This window comes from Oncorhynchus nerka, linkage group LG8 (genome assembly GCF_034236695.1).
Source record: "Oncorhynchus nerka isolate Pitt River linkage group LG8, Oner_Uvic_2.0, whole genome shotgun sequence".
Classification (NCBI taxonomy): domain Eukaryota; kingdom Metazoa; phylum Chordata; class Actinopteri; order Salmoniformes; family Salmonidae; genus Oncorhynchus; species Oncorhynchus nerka.
Window position 1 is genome coordinate 2,645,692 of NC_088403.1, and position 15,842 is coordinate 2,661,533.

At 47.4% G+C, this 15,842-nt stretch overlaps 1 protein-coding gene across 1 annotated transcript in view; it reads left to right on the forward strand.

Moving 5' to 3' along the window:
* LOC135573013 (TBC1 domain family member 30-like) overlaps window positions 1-15,842 on the forward strand; it is a 131,717-nt gene that overhangs the window by 58,693 nt on the left and 57,182 nt on the right. The window contains exons 10-11 of the mRNA XM_065022067.1: window positions 11,412-11,515; window positions 13,336-13,475. Of these exons, the coding sequence (XP_064878139.1) occupies window positions 11,412-11,515; window positions 13,336-13,475 (244 nt within the window). The remainder of the gene's footprint in view (window positions 1-11,411; window positions 11,516-13,335; window positions 13,476-15,842) is intronic.

A 15,842-nucleotide genomic window follows, 5' to 3' on the forward strand; every position in this document is an offset into this window, starting at 1 on the left:
TTCTACCTTCTTAACAACACTATCAACAAGGCAGGTCCTACAGGCCCTAGTTTCTACCTTCTTAACAACACTATCAACAAGGCTGGTCCTAGTTTCTACCTTCTTAACAACACTATCAACAAGGCAGGTCCTACAGGCCCTAGTTTCTACCTTCTTAACAACACTATCAACAAGGCAGGTCCTAGTTTCTACCTTCTTAACAACACAATCAACAAGGCAGGTCCTACAGACCCTAGTTTCTACCTTCTTAACAACACTATCAACAAGGCAGGTCCTACAGGCCCTAGTTTCTACCTTCTTAACACTATCATCAAGGCAGGTCCTACAGGCCCTAGTTTCTACCTTCTTAACAGCACTATCAACAGGGCAGGTCCAACAGGCCCTAGTTTCTACCTTAACAACACTATCAACAAGACCGGTCCTACAGACCCTAGTTTCTACCTTCTTAACAACACTATCAACAAGGCAGGTCCTACAGGCCCTAGTTTCTACCTTCTTAACAACACTATCAACAAGGCAGGTCCTACAGGCCCTAGTTTCTACCTTCTTAACAACACTATTAACAAGGCAGGTCCTACAGGCCCTAGTTTCTACCTTCTTAACAACACTATCAACAAGGCAGGTCCAACAGGCTCTAGTTTCTACCTTCTTAACAACACTATCAACAAGGCAGGTCCTACAGGCCCTAGTTTCTACCTTCTTAACAACACTATCAACAAGGCATGGTCCTACAGGCCCTAGATTTCTCACCTTCTTAACACTATCATCAAGGCATGTCCTACAGGCCCTAGTTTCTACCTTCTTAACAACACTATCATCAAGGCAGGTCCTACAGGCCCTAGTTTCTACCTTCTTAACAACACTATCAACAAGGCAGGTCCTACAGGCCCTAGTTTCTACCTTCTTAACAGCACTGTCAACAAGGCAGGTCCTAGTTTCTACCTTTTAACAGCACTATCAACAAGGCAGGTCCTACAGGCCCTAGTTTCTACCTTCTTAACAGCACTATCATCAAGCCAGGTCCTACAGGCCCTAGTTTCTACCTTCTTAACAGCACTATCAAGAGCCAGGTCCTACAGGCCCTAGTTTCTACCTTCTTAACAGCACTATCAACAAGCCAGGTCCTACAGGAACCTAGTTTCTACCTTCTTAACAACACTATCAACAAGGCAGGCCCTACAGGTCCACAGTTTCTACCTTCTTAACAACACTATCAACAAGGCAGGTCCTACAGGCCCTAGTTTCTACCTTCTTAACAACACTATCAACAAGGCAGGCCCTACAGGTCCTAGTTTCTACCTTCTTAACAACACTATCAACAAGGCAGGTCCTACAGGCCCTAGTTTCTACCTTCTTAACAGCACTATCAACAAGGCAGGTCCTACAGGCCCTAGTTTCTACCTTAACAGCACTATCAACAAGGCAGGTCCTACAGGCCCTAGTTTTGTCACACCTGGACTACTGTTCAGTCGCGTGGTCAGGTGACACAAAAAAGGACTTAAAAAATTGCAATTGTCTCAGGACAGCACGGCTGGCCCTTGGATGTACACAGAGCGCTAACATTAATAATATGGAAGTCAATGTCTCCTGGCTCAAAGTGGAGGAGAGATTCACTTCATCACTACTTGTATTTATGAGAGGTATTGACATGTTGAATTCACCAAGCTGTCTGTCTAAACTACTGGCACACAGCTCAGACACCCATGTATACCCCACAAGACATGCCACCAGAGGTCTGTCTAAACTACTGGCACACAGCTCAGACACCCATGTATACCCCACAAGACATGCCACCAGAGGTCTGTCTAAACTACTGGCACACAGCTCAGACACCCATCCATACCCCACAAGACATGCCACCAGAGGTCTGTTTAAACTACTGGCACACAGCTCAGACACCCATGTATACCCCACAAGACATGCCACCAGAGGTCTGTTTAAACTACTAGCACACAGCTAGGACACCCATGCATACCCCACAAGACATGCCACAAGAGGTCTCTTCACAGTCCCCAAGTCCAGAACAGACTATGGGAGGCGCACAGTACTACATAGAGCCATGACTACATGGAACTCTATTCCACAGTACTACATAGAGCCATGACTACATGGAACTCTATTCCACAGTACTACATAGAGCCATGACTACATGGAACTCTATTCCACAGTACCACATAGAGCCATGACTACATGGAACTCTATTCCACAGTACTACATAGAGCCATGACTACATGGAACTCTATTCCACAGTACTACATAGAGCCATGACTACATGGAACTCTATTCCACAGTACTACATAGAGCCATGACTACATGGAACTCTATTCCACAGTACTACATAGAGCCATGACTACATGGAACTCTATTCCACAGTACTACATAGAGCCATGACTACATGGAACTCTATTCCACAGTACTACATAGAGCCATGACTACATGGAACTCTATTCCACAGTACTACATAGAGCCATGACTACATGGAACTCTATTCCACAGTACTACATAGAGCCATGACTACATGGAACTCTATTCCACAGTACTACATAGAGCCATGACTACATGGAACTCTATTCCACAGTACTACATAGAGCCATGACTACATGGAACTCTATTCCACAGTACTACATAGAGCCATGACTACATGGAACTCTATTCCACAGTACTACATAGAGCCATGACTACATGGAACTCTATTCCACAGTACTACATAGAGCCATGACTACATGGAACTCTATTCCACAGTACTACATAGAGCCATGACTACATGGAACTCTATTCCACAGTATTACATAGAGCCATGAATACATGGAACTCTATTCCACAGTACTACGTAGAGCCATGACTACATGGAACTCTATTCCACAGTACTACGTAGAGCCATGACTACATGGAACTCTATTCCACAGTACTACGTAGAGCCATGACTACATGGAACTCTATTCCACAGTACTACGTAGAGCCATGACTACATGGAACTCTATTCCACAGTACTACATAGAGCCATGACTACATGGATCTCTATTCCACAGTACTACATAGAGCCATGACTACATGGAACTCTATTCCACAGTACTACATAGAGCCATGACTACATGGATCTCTATTCCACAGTACTACATAGAGCCATGACTACATGGAACTCTATTCCACAGTACTACATAGAGCCATGACTACATGGAACTCTATTCCACAGTACTACGTAGAGCCATGACTACATGGAACTCTATTCCACAGTACTACATAGAGCCAGGACAACATGGAACTCTATTCCACAGTACTACATAGAGCCATGACTACATGGAACTCTATTCCACAGTACTACATAGAGCCATGACTACATGGAACTGTATTCCACAGTACTACATAGAGCCATGACTACATGGAACTCTATTCCACAGTACTACATAGAGCCATGACTACATGGAACTCTATTCCACAGTACTACATAGAGCCATGACTACATGGAACTCTATTCCACAGTACTACATAGAGCCATGACTACATGGATCTCTATTCCACATCAGGTAACTGATGCAGCAGTAGAATCAGATTTAAAAAACACCAGGGAACAGCGGGGAGTTTGAAGCAAAACAAACATTGGCACAGACACATGATAACACACACACACATGCTAGCATACGCACTATACACACACACACACACACATGGATGTAGTACTGTAGATATGTGGTAGTGGTGGAGTAGGGGCCTGAGGGCACACAGTGTGTTGTAGATATGTGGTAGTGGTGGACTAGGGGCCTGAGGGCACACAGTGTGTTGTAGATATGTGGTAGTGGTGGAGTAGGGGCCTGAGGGCACACAGTGTGTTGTAGATATGTGGTAGTGGTGGAGTAGGGGCCTGAGGGCACACAGTGTACTGTAGATATGTGGTAGTGGTGGAGTAGGGGCCTGAGGGCACACAGTGTGTTGTAGATATGTGGTAGTGGTGGAGTAGGGGCCTGAGGGCACACAGTGTGTTGTAGATATGTGGTAGTGGTGGAGTAGGGGCCTGAGGGCACACAGTGTGTTGTAGATATGTGGTAATGGTGGAGAAGGGGCCTGAGGGCACACAGTGTGTTGTAGATATGTGGTAGTGGTGGAGTAGGGGCCTGAGGGGACACAGTGTACTGTAGATATGTGGTAGTGGTGGAGTAGGGGCCTGAGGGCACACAGTGTGTTGTAGATATGTGGTAGTGGTGGAGTAGGGGCCTGAGGGGACACAGTGTACTGTAGATATGTGGTAGTGGTGGACTAGGGGCCTGAGGGCAAACAGTGTGTTGTAGATATGTGGTAGTGGTGGAGTAGGGGCCTGAGGGCAAACAGTGTGTTGTAGATATGTGGTAGTGGTGGAGTAGGGGCCTGAGGGCACACAGTGTATTGTAGATATGTGGTAGTGGTGGAGTAGGGGCCTGAGGGCACACAGTGTGTTGTAGATATGTGGTAGTGGTGGAGGAGGGGCCTGAGGGCACACAGTGTGTTGTAGATATGTGGTAGTGGTGGAGTAGGGGCCTGAGGGCACACAGTGTGTTGTAGATATGTGGTAGTGGTGGAGGAGGGGCCTGAGGGCACACAGTGTGTTGTAGATATGTGGTAGTGGTGGAGTAGGGGCCTGAGGGCACACAGTGTGTTGTAGATATGTGGTAGTGGTGGAGTAGGGGCCTGAGGGCACACAGTGTGTTGTAGATATGTGGTAGTGGTGGAGTAGGGGCCTGAGGGCACACAGTGTGTTGTAGATATGTGGTAGTGGTGGAGTAGGGGCCTGAGGGCAAACAGTGTACTGTAGGTATGTGGTAGTGGTGGAGTAGGGGCCTGAGGGCAAACAGTGTACTGTAGGTATGTGGTAGTGGTGGAGTAGGGGCCTGAGGACACACAGTGTGTTGTAGATATGTGGTAGTGGTGGAGTAGGGGCCTGAGGGCAAACAGTGTGTTGTAGATATGTGGTAGTGGTGGAGTAGGGGCCTGAGGGCACACAGTGTGTTGTAGATATGTGGTAGTGGTGGAGTAGGGGCCTGAGGGCACACAGTGTGTTGTAGATATGTGGTAGTGGTGGAGTAGGGGCCTGAGGGCAAACAGTGTGTTGTAGATATGTGGTAGTGGTGGAGTAGGGGCCTGAGGGCAAACAGTGTGTTGTAGATATGTGGTAGTGGTGGAGTAGGGGCCTGAGGGCACACAGTGTGTTGTAGATATGTGGTAGTGGTGGAGTAGGGGCCTGAGGGCACACAGTGTGTTGTAGATATGTGGTAGTGGTGGAGTAGGGGCCTGAGGGCACCCAATGTGTTGTAGATATGTGGTAGTGGTGGAGTAGGGGCCTGAGGGCACACAGTGTGTTGTAGATATGTGGTAGTGGTGGAGTAGGGGCCTGAGGGCAAACAGTGTGTTGTAGATATGTGGTAGTGGTGGAGTAGGGGCCTGAGGGCACACAGTGTGTTGTAGATATGTGGTAGTGGTGGACTAGGGGCCTGAGGGGACACAGTGTACTGTAGATATGTGGTAGTGGTGGAGGAGGGGCCTGAGGGCACACAGTGTACTGTAGGTATGTGGTAGTGGTGGAGTAGGGGCCTGAGGGCACACAGTGTGTTGTAGATATGTGGTAGTGGTGGAGGAGGGGCCTGAGGGCACACAGTGTACTGTAGGTATGTGGTAGTGGTGGAGTAGGGGCCTGAGGGCACACAGTGTGTTGTAGATATGTGGTAGTGGTGGAGGAGGGGCCTGAGGGCACACAGTGTATTGTAGATATGTGGTAGTGGTGGAGGAGGGGCCTGAGGGCACACAGTGTGTTGTAGATATGTGGTAGTGGTGGAGTAGGGGCCTGAGGGGACACAGTGTGTTGTAGATATGTGGTAGTGGTGGAGTAGGGGCCTGAGGGCACCCAGTGTGTTGTAGATATGTGGTAGTGGTGGAGTAGGGGCCTGAGGGCACACAGTGTGTTGTAGATATGTGGTAGTGGTGGAGGAGGGGCCTGAGGGCACACAGTGTGTTGTAGATATGTGGTAGTGGTGGAGTAGGGGCCTGAGGGCACCCAGTGTGTTGTAGATATGTGGTAGTGGTGGAGGAGGGGCCTGAGGGCACACAGTGTGTTGTAGATATGTGGTAGTGGTGGAGTAGGGGCCTGAGGACACACAGTGTGTTGTAGATATGTGGTAGTGGTGGAGGAGGGGCCTGAGGGCACACAGTGTGTTGTAGATATGTGGTAGTGGTGGAGTAGGGGCCTGAGGGGACACAGTGTGTTGTAGATATGTGGTAGTGGTGGAGGAGGGGCCTGAGGGCAAACAGTGTGTTGTAGATATGTGGTAGTGGTGGAGTATGGGCCTGAGGGCACACAGTGTCTTGTAGATATGTGGTAGTGGTGGAGTAGGGGCCTGAGGGCACACAGTGTGTTGTAGATATGTGGTAGTGGTGGAGTAGGGGCCTGAGGGCACACAGTGTGTTGTAGATATGTGGTAGTGGTGGAGTAGGGGCCTGAGAGCACACAGTGTCTTGTGAAATCTATGAATGTATTGTAATGTTTTAAAAATGGTATAAACTGCATTAACTTTGCTGGACCCCAGGAAGAGTAGCTGCTGCCTTGGCAGGAACTAATGGGGATCCATAATAAACCCCAGGAAGAGTAGCTGCTGCCTTGGCAGGAACTAATGGGGATCCATAATAAACCCCAGGAAGTGTAGCTGCTGCTTTGGCAGGAACTAATGGGGATCCATAATAAACCCCAGGAAGAGTAGCTGCTGCTTTGGCAGGAACTAATGGGGATCCATAATAAACCCCAGGAAGAGTAGCTGCTGCTTTGGCAGGAACTAATGGGGATCCATAATAAACCCCAGGAAGAGTAGCTGCTGCTTTGGCAGGAACTAATGGGGATCCATAATAAACCCCAGGAAGAGTAGCTGCTGCTTTGGCAGGAACTAATGGGGATCCATAATAAACCCCAGGAAGAGTAGCTGCTGCTTTGGCAGGAACTAATGGGGATCCATAATAAACCCCAGGAAGAGTAGCTGCTGCTTTGGCAGGAACTAATGGGGATCCATAATAAACCCCAGGAAGAGTAGCTGCTGCTTTGGCAGGAACTAATGGGGATCCATAATAAACCCCAGGAAGAGTAGCTGCTGCTTTGGCAGGAACTAATGGGGATCCATAATAAACCCCAGGAAGAGTAGCTGCTGCTTTGGCAGGAACTAATGGGGATCCATAATAAACCCCAGGAAGAGTAGCTGCTGCTTTGGCAGGAACTAATGGGGATCCATAATAAACCCCAGGAAGAGTAGCTGCTGCTTTGGCAGGAACTAATGGGGATCCATAATAAACCCCAGGAAGAGTAGCTGCTGCTTTGGCAGGAACTAATGGGGATCCATAATAAACCCCAGGAAGAGTAGCTGCTGCTTTGGCAGGAACTAATGGGGATCCATAATAAACCCCAGGAAGAGTAGCTGCTGCTTTGGCAGGAACTAATGGGGATCCATAATAAACCCCAGGAAGAGTAGCTGCTGCTTTGGCAGGAACTAATGGGGATCCATAATAAACCCCAGGAAGAGTAGCTGCTGCTTTGGCAGGAACTAATGGGGATCCATAATAAACCCCAGGAAGAGTAGCTGCTGCTTTGGCAGGAACTAATGGGGATCCATAATAAACCCCAGGAAGAGTAGCTGCTGCTTTGGCAGGAACTAATGGGGATCCATAATAAACCCCAGGAAGAGTAGCTGCTGCTTTGGCAGGAACTAATGGGGATCCATAATAAACCCCAGGAAGAGTAGCTGCTGCTTTGGCAGGAACTAATGGGGATCCATAATAAACCCCAGGAAGAGTAGCTGCTGCTTTGGCAGGAACTAATGGGGATCCATAATAAACCCCAGGAAGAGTAGCTGCTGCCTTGGCAGGAACTAATGGGGATCCATAATAAACCCCAGGAAGAGTAGCTGCTGCTTTGGCAGGAACTAATGGGGATCCATAATAAACCCCAGGAAGAGTAGCTGCTGCTTTGGCAGGAACTAATGGGGATCCATAATAAACCCCAGGAAGAGTAGCTGCTGCCTTGGCAGGAACTAATGGGGATCCATAACAAACCCCAGGAAGAGTAGCTGCTGCCTTGGCAGGAACTAATGGGGATCTATAATTCAACCTTTATTTAAACTTATTTTTTATTTTTACCTTAGCTAGGCAAGTCAGTGAAGAACATTCTTATTTTCAATGATTGCTTTGGAACAGTTGGCTAACTGCCTTGTTCAGGGGCAGAATGACAGAGTTGTACCTTGTCAGCTCGGGGATTTGATCTTTCAACCTTTCAGTTACTAGTCCAACGCTCTAATCACTAGGCTACCTTACCTGCTGGTTACTGGTCCAACACTCTAACCACTAGGCTACCTGCTGGTTACTAGTCCAACGCTCTAACCACTAGGCTACCTGCTGGTTACTGGTCCAACACTCTAACCACTAGGCTACCTGCTGGTTACTAGTCCAACGCTCTAACCACTCAGCTACCTGCTGGTTACTAGTCCAACGCTCTAACCACTCAGCTACCTGCTGGTTACTAGTCCAACACTCTAACCACTAGGCTACCTGCTGGTTACTAGTCCAACGCTCTAACCACTCAGCTACCTGCTGGTTACTAGTCCAACGCTCTAACCACTAGGCTACCTGCTGGTTACTAGTCCAACGCTCTAACCACTCAGCTACCTGCTGGTTACTAGTCCAACACTCTAACCACTCGGCTACCTGCTGGTTACTGGTCCAACGCTCTAACCACTAGGCTACCTGCTGGTTACTAGTCCAACGCTCTAACCACTCAGCTACCTGCTGGTTACTAGTCTAACGCTCTAACCACTAGGCTACCTGCTGGTTACTAGCCCAACGCTCTAACCACTCAGCTACCTGCTGGTTACTAGTCTAACACTCTAACCACTAGGCTACCTGCTGGTTACTAGTCCAACGCTCTAACCACTCAGCTACCTGCTGGTTACTGGTCCAACGCTCTAACCACTAGGCTACCTGCTGGTTACTAGTCCAACGCTCTAACCACTCAGCTACCTGCTGGTTACTAGTCCAACACTCTAACCACTAGGCTACCTGCTCTAACCACTAGGCTACCTGCTCTAACCACTAGGCTACCTGCTCTAACCACTAGGCTACCTGCTGGTAGAAGCACCTTTGGCAGCGTGTACAGCTGTGAGTCTTACTGTGTATGTCTCTAAGAGCTTTGCACACCTGGATTGTACAATATTTGCACATTATTCTTCAAGCTCTGTCAAGTTGGTTGTTGATCATTGCTAGACAGCCATTTTCAAGTCTTGCCATAGATTTTCAAGACAATAAAATATATATATTTTTTAATAAATATATATTTTTTTACATTATTTTATTTTAAGTCAAAACTGTAACTAGGTTGCTCAGGAACATTCACAATGTCTTCTTGGTCAGCAACTCCAGTGTATATCTGGCCTTGTGTTTTAGGTCGTTTTACTTCAGTGGCTTGTTGGAAACAGGATACATGTTCTTTCCACTTTTGTCTTTTAGATGCCTATTGTGGAGTAACTACAATGTTAATCCATCCTCAGTTTACTATCACAGACATTAAACTCTGTAACTGTTTTAATGTCACCATTGGCCTCGTGGTGAAATCCCTGAGCGGTTTCCTTCCTCTCTGGCAACTGAGTTAAGGAAGCCTGTATTGTTGTAGTAACTGGGTGTATTGATATACCATCCATAGTGTAGTAACTCTAACAGATATTCAACGTCTGCTTTTTATTTTATTTTTTACCCATCTTACAATAGGTGCCCTTTGGAAAACCTCCCTGGTCTTTGTGTTTTGAAATTATGTGTTTTGACTGAGGGACCTGACTGAGGGACCTGACTGAGGGACCTGACTGAGGGACCTGACTGAGGGACCTGACTGAGGGACCTGACTGAGGGACCTGACTGAGGGACCTGACAGATAATTGTATGTGTGGAGAACAGACATGAGGTAGTTGTTCAGAAATCATGTTGAACACTATTATTGCACACAGAGTCCAGGCAACTTGTTGAGCACATTTTGACTCCTGAGCTTATGTAGGCATAACACAGGGGTGAATACTTATTGACTGAAGACATTTCAGCTTTTTATATATATTTTAACGTCATTTGTAAACATTTCAAAATATATAATTTGTCTTGAGTTTTTGTGTGTGTAGGCCAGTAACAAAACCTTTATGTCATCCATTGTAAATTCAGTAGTCATCTATCTATTCTGAACGCACTGTGTATCCACTCTAACACAAAGCCTTTATTTACATACACAAATGTTACATGAGTCATTTAGCAGACGCTCTTATCCAGAGCCACTACAGTAGTGAATCATTTAGCAGACTCTCTTATCCAGAGCCACTACAGTAGTGAGTCATTTAGCAGACTCTCTGATCCAGAGCCACTACAGTAGTGAATCATTTAGCAGACTCTCTGATCCAGAGCCACTACAGTAGTGAGTCATTTAGCAGACTCTCTGATCCAGAGCCACTACAGTAGTGAATCATTTAGCAGACTCTCTGATCCAGAGCCACTACAGTAGTGAGTCATTTAGCAGACTCTCTGATCCAGAGCCATTTACAGTAGTGAGTCATTTAGCAGACTCTCTGATCCAGAGCCACTACAGTAGTGAGTCATTTAGCAGACTCTCTGATCCAGAGCCACTATAGTAGTGAGTCATTTAGCAGACGCTCTTATCCAGAGCCACTACAGTAGTGAATCATTTAGCAGACGCTCTTATCCAGAGCCACTACAGTAGTGAGTCATTTAGCAGACGCTCTTATCCAGAGCCACTACAGTAGTGAGTCATTTAGCAGACTCTTATCCAGGGAGACTTAATAGTGAATCATTTAACAGACTCTCTGATCCAGAGCCACTATAGTAGTGAGTCATTTAGCAGACTCTTTGATTCATAGCCACTACAGTAGTGAGTCATTTAGCAGACTCTTATCCAGAAAGACTTAGTAGTGAGTCATTTAGCAGACTCTTATCCAGAAAGACTTAGTAGTGAGTCATTTAGCAGACTCTCTGATCCAGAGCCACTACAGTAGTGAATCATTTAGCAGACTCTCTTATCCAGAGCCACTACAGTAGTGAGTCATTTAGCAGACTCTCTTATCCGGAGAGACTTAGTAGTGAGTCTTTATAGCAGACTCTTATCCAGGGAGACATTTTCATATTTGTTGGCACTGGTCCCTCGTGGGAATCGAACCCACAACCCTGCCGATGCAACTGCCAACTGAGCCACACGGGACCAATCAGAATGCATGGATGTAATATCGGAGGGAAAAGCCCTTTCTCCTCTGTGTTTCCCAGCTGTTTAAGCTGCCAACCTGATCCCTCTTTTCTCTCCAGGCGGTGTTCTCTATGACTGTGTTTCCCAGCTGTTTAAGCTGCCACCCTGATCCCTCTTTTCTCTCCAGACGGTGTACTCTATGGCTGTGTTTCCATTCCCTCAGCTGGCTGAACTCCGAGAGAAATACACCTACAACATCACCCCCTTCCCCACCTCTAACCCCAACGGCAGGTTAGTCAATGTCCCTACAGCATCACCCCCTTCCCACCTCTAACCCCAACGGCAGGTTGGTCAATGTCCCTACAGCATCACCCCCTTCCCCACCTCTAACCCCAACGGCAGGTTGGTCAATGTCCCTACAGCATCACCCCCTTCCCCTTCCCCACCTCCAACCCCAACGGCAGGTTGGTCAATGTCCCTACAGCATCACCCCCTTCCCCACCTCTAACCCCAACGGCAGGTTGGTCAATGTCCCTACAGCATCACCCCCTTCCCCACCTCTAACCCCAACGGCAGGTTGGTCAATGTCCCTACAGCATCACCCCTTCCCCACCTCTAACCCCAACGGCAGGTTGGTCAATGTCCCTACAGCATCACCCCCTTCCCCACCTCCAACCCCAATGGCAGGTTGGTCAATGTCCCTACAGCATCACCCCTTCCCCAACGGCAGGTTGGTCAATGTCCCTACAGCATCACCCCCTTCCCCAACGGCAGGTTGGTCAATGTCCCTACAGCATCACCCCCTTCCCCACCTCCAACCCCAACGGCAGGTTGGTCAATGTCCCTACAGCATCACCCCTTCCCCACCTCCAACCCCAACGGCAGGTTGGTCAATGTCCCTACAGCATCACCCCTTCCCCACCTCCAACCCCAATGGCAGGTTGGTCAATGTCCCTACAGCATCACCCCCTTCCCCACCTCTAACCCCAACGGCAGGTTGGTCAATGTCCCTACAGCATCACCCTTCCCCACCTCCAACCCCAACGGCAGGTTGGTCAATGTCCCTACAGCATCACCCCTTCCCCACCTCCAACGGCAGGTTGGTCAATGTCCCTACAGCATCACCCCTTCCCCACCTCTAACCCCAACGGCAGGTTGGTCAATGTCCCTACAGCATCACCCCCTTCCCCACCTCTAACCCCAACGGCAGGTTGGTCAATGTCCCTACAGCATCACCCCTTCCCCACCTCCAACGGCAGGTTGGTCAATGTCCCTACAGCATCACCCCTTCCCCACCTCCAACCCCAATGGCAGGTTGGTCAATGTCCCTACAGCATCACCCCCTTCCCCAACGGCAGGTTGGTCAATGTCCCTACAGCATCACCCCCTTCCCCAACGGCAGGTTGGTCAATGTCCCTACAGCATCACCCCTTCCCCACCTCCAACCCCAACGGCAGGTTGGTCAATGTCCCTACAGCATCACCCCCTTCCCCACCTCCAACCCCAACGGCAGGTTGGTCAATGTCCCTACAGCATCACCCCTTCCCCACCTCCAACCCCAATGGCAGGTTGGTCAATGTCCCTACAGCATCACCCCTTCCCCACCTCTAACCCCAACTGCAGGTTGGTCAATGTCCCTACAGCATCACCCCCTTCCCACCTCTAACCCCAACGGCAGGTTGGTCAATGTCCCTACAGCATCACCCCCTTCCCCACCTCTAACCCCAACGGCAGGTTGGTCAATGTCCCTACAGCATCACCCCTTCCCCACCTCCAACCCCAACGGCAGGTTGGTCAATGTCCCTACAGCATCACCCCTTCCCCACCTCCAACCCCAACGGCAGGTTGGTCAATGTCCCTACAGCATCACCCCCTTCCCCACCTCTAACCCCAACGGCAGGTTGGTCAATGTCCCTACAGCATCACCCCCTTCCCCACCTCTAACCCCAACGGCAGGTTGGTCAATGTCCCTACAGCATCACCCCCTTCCCCACCTCCAACCCCAACGGCAGGTTGGTCAATGTCCCTACAGCATCACCCCCTTCCCCACCTCCAACCCCAACTGCAGGTTGGTCAATGGCTGGTAAAGTGATGATGATGATGTATTCCAGTGGTGGTCTAGGTGGCTGGGAGGGTGATGAAGACGAGGATGAAGATGAAGCTGCAGTGGTGACAGCAGCGTTGGGATGTTTGGGTCCACTGGGGGGGCTGTTAGCTCCAGAACTACAGCGGTACCAGAGACACATTAAAGGTTGGTCTGACCCCTGACCTCTTACCTATTATCATGTCCAGGACCCATACGTCAGCATCTCACCTGTTAGTCTACACCTGTTGTTTACCAAGAATGTGACAAATAACATGTGATTTAATCCTCATCAAGAGTTAATGTTTGTACCAGTGTCTCTCTAACCCCCCCCCACACACACACACAAAGGGTCAAGGCCTTCACACCATTCTTTAGTCTCAACACTGTTAGCACCTAGATGCACTTCTGAGGGAGATTGGAATCAAATGTGTCACTGAACGTGGAATGTTAGTGATTATCTAGTAAGCCAAGTAGACATCCATGAGACTGGACAGAGTAGGTGACCTGTATAAAGACTGGACAGAGTAGGTGACCTGTATATACAGAATAAAGACTGGACAGAGTAGGTGACCTGTATATACAGAATAAAGACTGGACAGAGTAGGTGACCTGTATATACAGAATAAAGACTGGACAGAGTAGGTGACCTGTATATACAGAATAAAGACTGGACAGAGTAGGTGACCTGTATATACAGAATAAAGACTGGACAGAGTAGGTGACCTGTATATACAGAATAAAGACTGGACAGAGTAGGTGACCTGTATATACAGAATAAAGACTGGACAGAGTAGGTGACCTGTATATACAGAATAAAGACTGAACAGAGTAGGTGACCTGTATATACAGAATAAAGAAAGACTGGACAAAGTAGGTGACCTGTATAAAGACTGGACAGAGTAGATGACCTGTATATACAGAATAAAGACTGGACAGAGTAGGTGACCTGTATATACAGAATAAAGACTGGACAGAGTAGGTGACCTGTATATACAGAATAAAGACTGGACAGAGTAGGTGACCTGTATATACAGAATAAAGACTGGACAGAGTAGGTGACCTGTATATACAGAATAAAGACTGGACAGAGTAGGTGACCTGTATATACAGAATAAAGACTGGACAGAGTAGATGACCTGTATATACAGAATAAAGACTGGACAGAGTAGGTGACCTGTATATACAGAATAAAGACTGGACAGAGTAGATGACCTGTATAAAGACTGGACAGAGTAGGTGACCTGTATATACAGAATAAAGACTGGACAGAGTAGGTGACCTGTATATACAGAATAAAGACTGGACAGAGTAGATGACCTGTATATACAGAATAAAGACTGGACAGAGTAGATGACCTGTATATACAGAATAAAGACTGGACAGAGTAGGTGACCTGTATATACAGAATAAAGACTGGACAGAGTAGGTGACCTGTATATACAGAATAAAGACTGGACAGAGTAGGTGACCTGTATATACAGAATAAAGACTGGACAGAGTAGGTGACCTGTATATACAGAATAAAGACTGGACAGAGTAGGTGACCTGTATATACAGAATAAAGACTGGACAGAGTAGGCGACCTGTATATACAGAATAAAGACTGGACAGGGTAGATGACCTGTATATACAGAATAAAGACTGGGCAGAGTAGGTGACCTGTATAAAGACTGGACAGAGTAGATGACCTGTATATACAGAATAAAGACTGGACAGAGTAGGTGACCTGTATATACAGAATAAAGACTGGACAGAGTAGGTGACCTGTATATACAGAATAAAGACTGGACAGAGTAGGTGACCTGTATATACAGAATAAAGACTGGACAGGGTAGGTGACCTGTATATACAGAATAAAGACTGGACAGAGTAGGTGACCTGTATATACAGAATAAAGACTGGACAGGGTAGGTGACCTGTATATACAGAATAAAGACTGGACAGGGTAGGTGACCTGTATATACAGAATAAAGACTGGACAGGGTAGGTGACCTGTATATACAGAATAAAGACTGGACAGGGTAGGTGACCTGTATATACAGAATAAAGACTGGACAGGGTAGGTGACCTGTATATACAGAATAAAGACTGGACAGGGTAGGTGACCTGTATATACAGAATAAAGACTGGACAGAGTAGGTGACCTGTATATACAGAATAAAGACTGGACAGAGTAGGTGACCTGTATATACAGAATAAAGACTGGACAGAGTAGATGACCTGTATAAAGACTGGACAGAGTAGGTGACCTGTATATACAGAATAAAGACTGGACAGAGTAGGTGACCTGTATATACAGAATAAAGACTGGACAGAGTAGATGACCTGTATAAAGACTGGACAGAGTAGGTGACCTGTATATACAGAATAAAGACTGGACAGAGTAGGTGACCTGTATATACAGAATAAAGACTGAACAGAGTAGGTGACCTGTATATACAGAATAAAGACTGGACAGAGTAGGTGACCTGTATATACAGAATAAAGACTGGACAGAGTAGGTGACCTGTATATACAGAATAAAGACTGGAC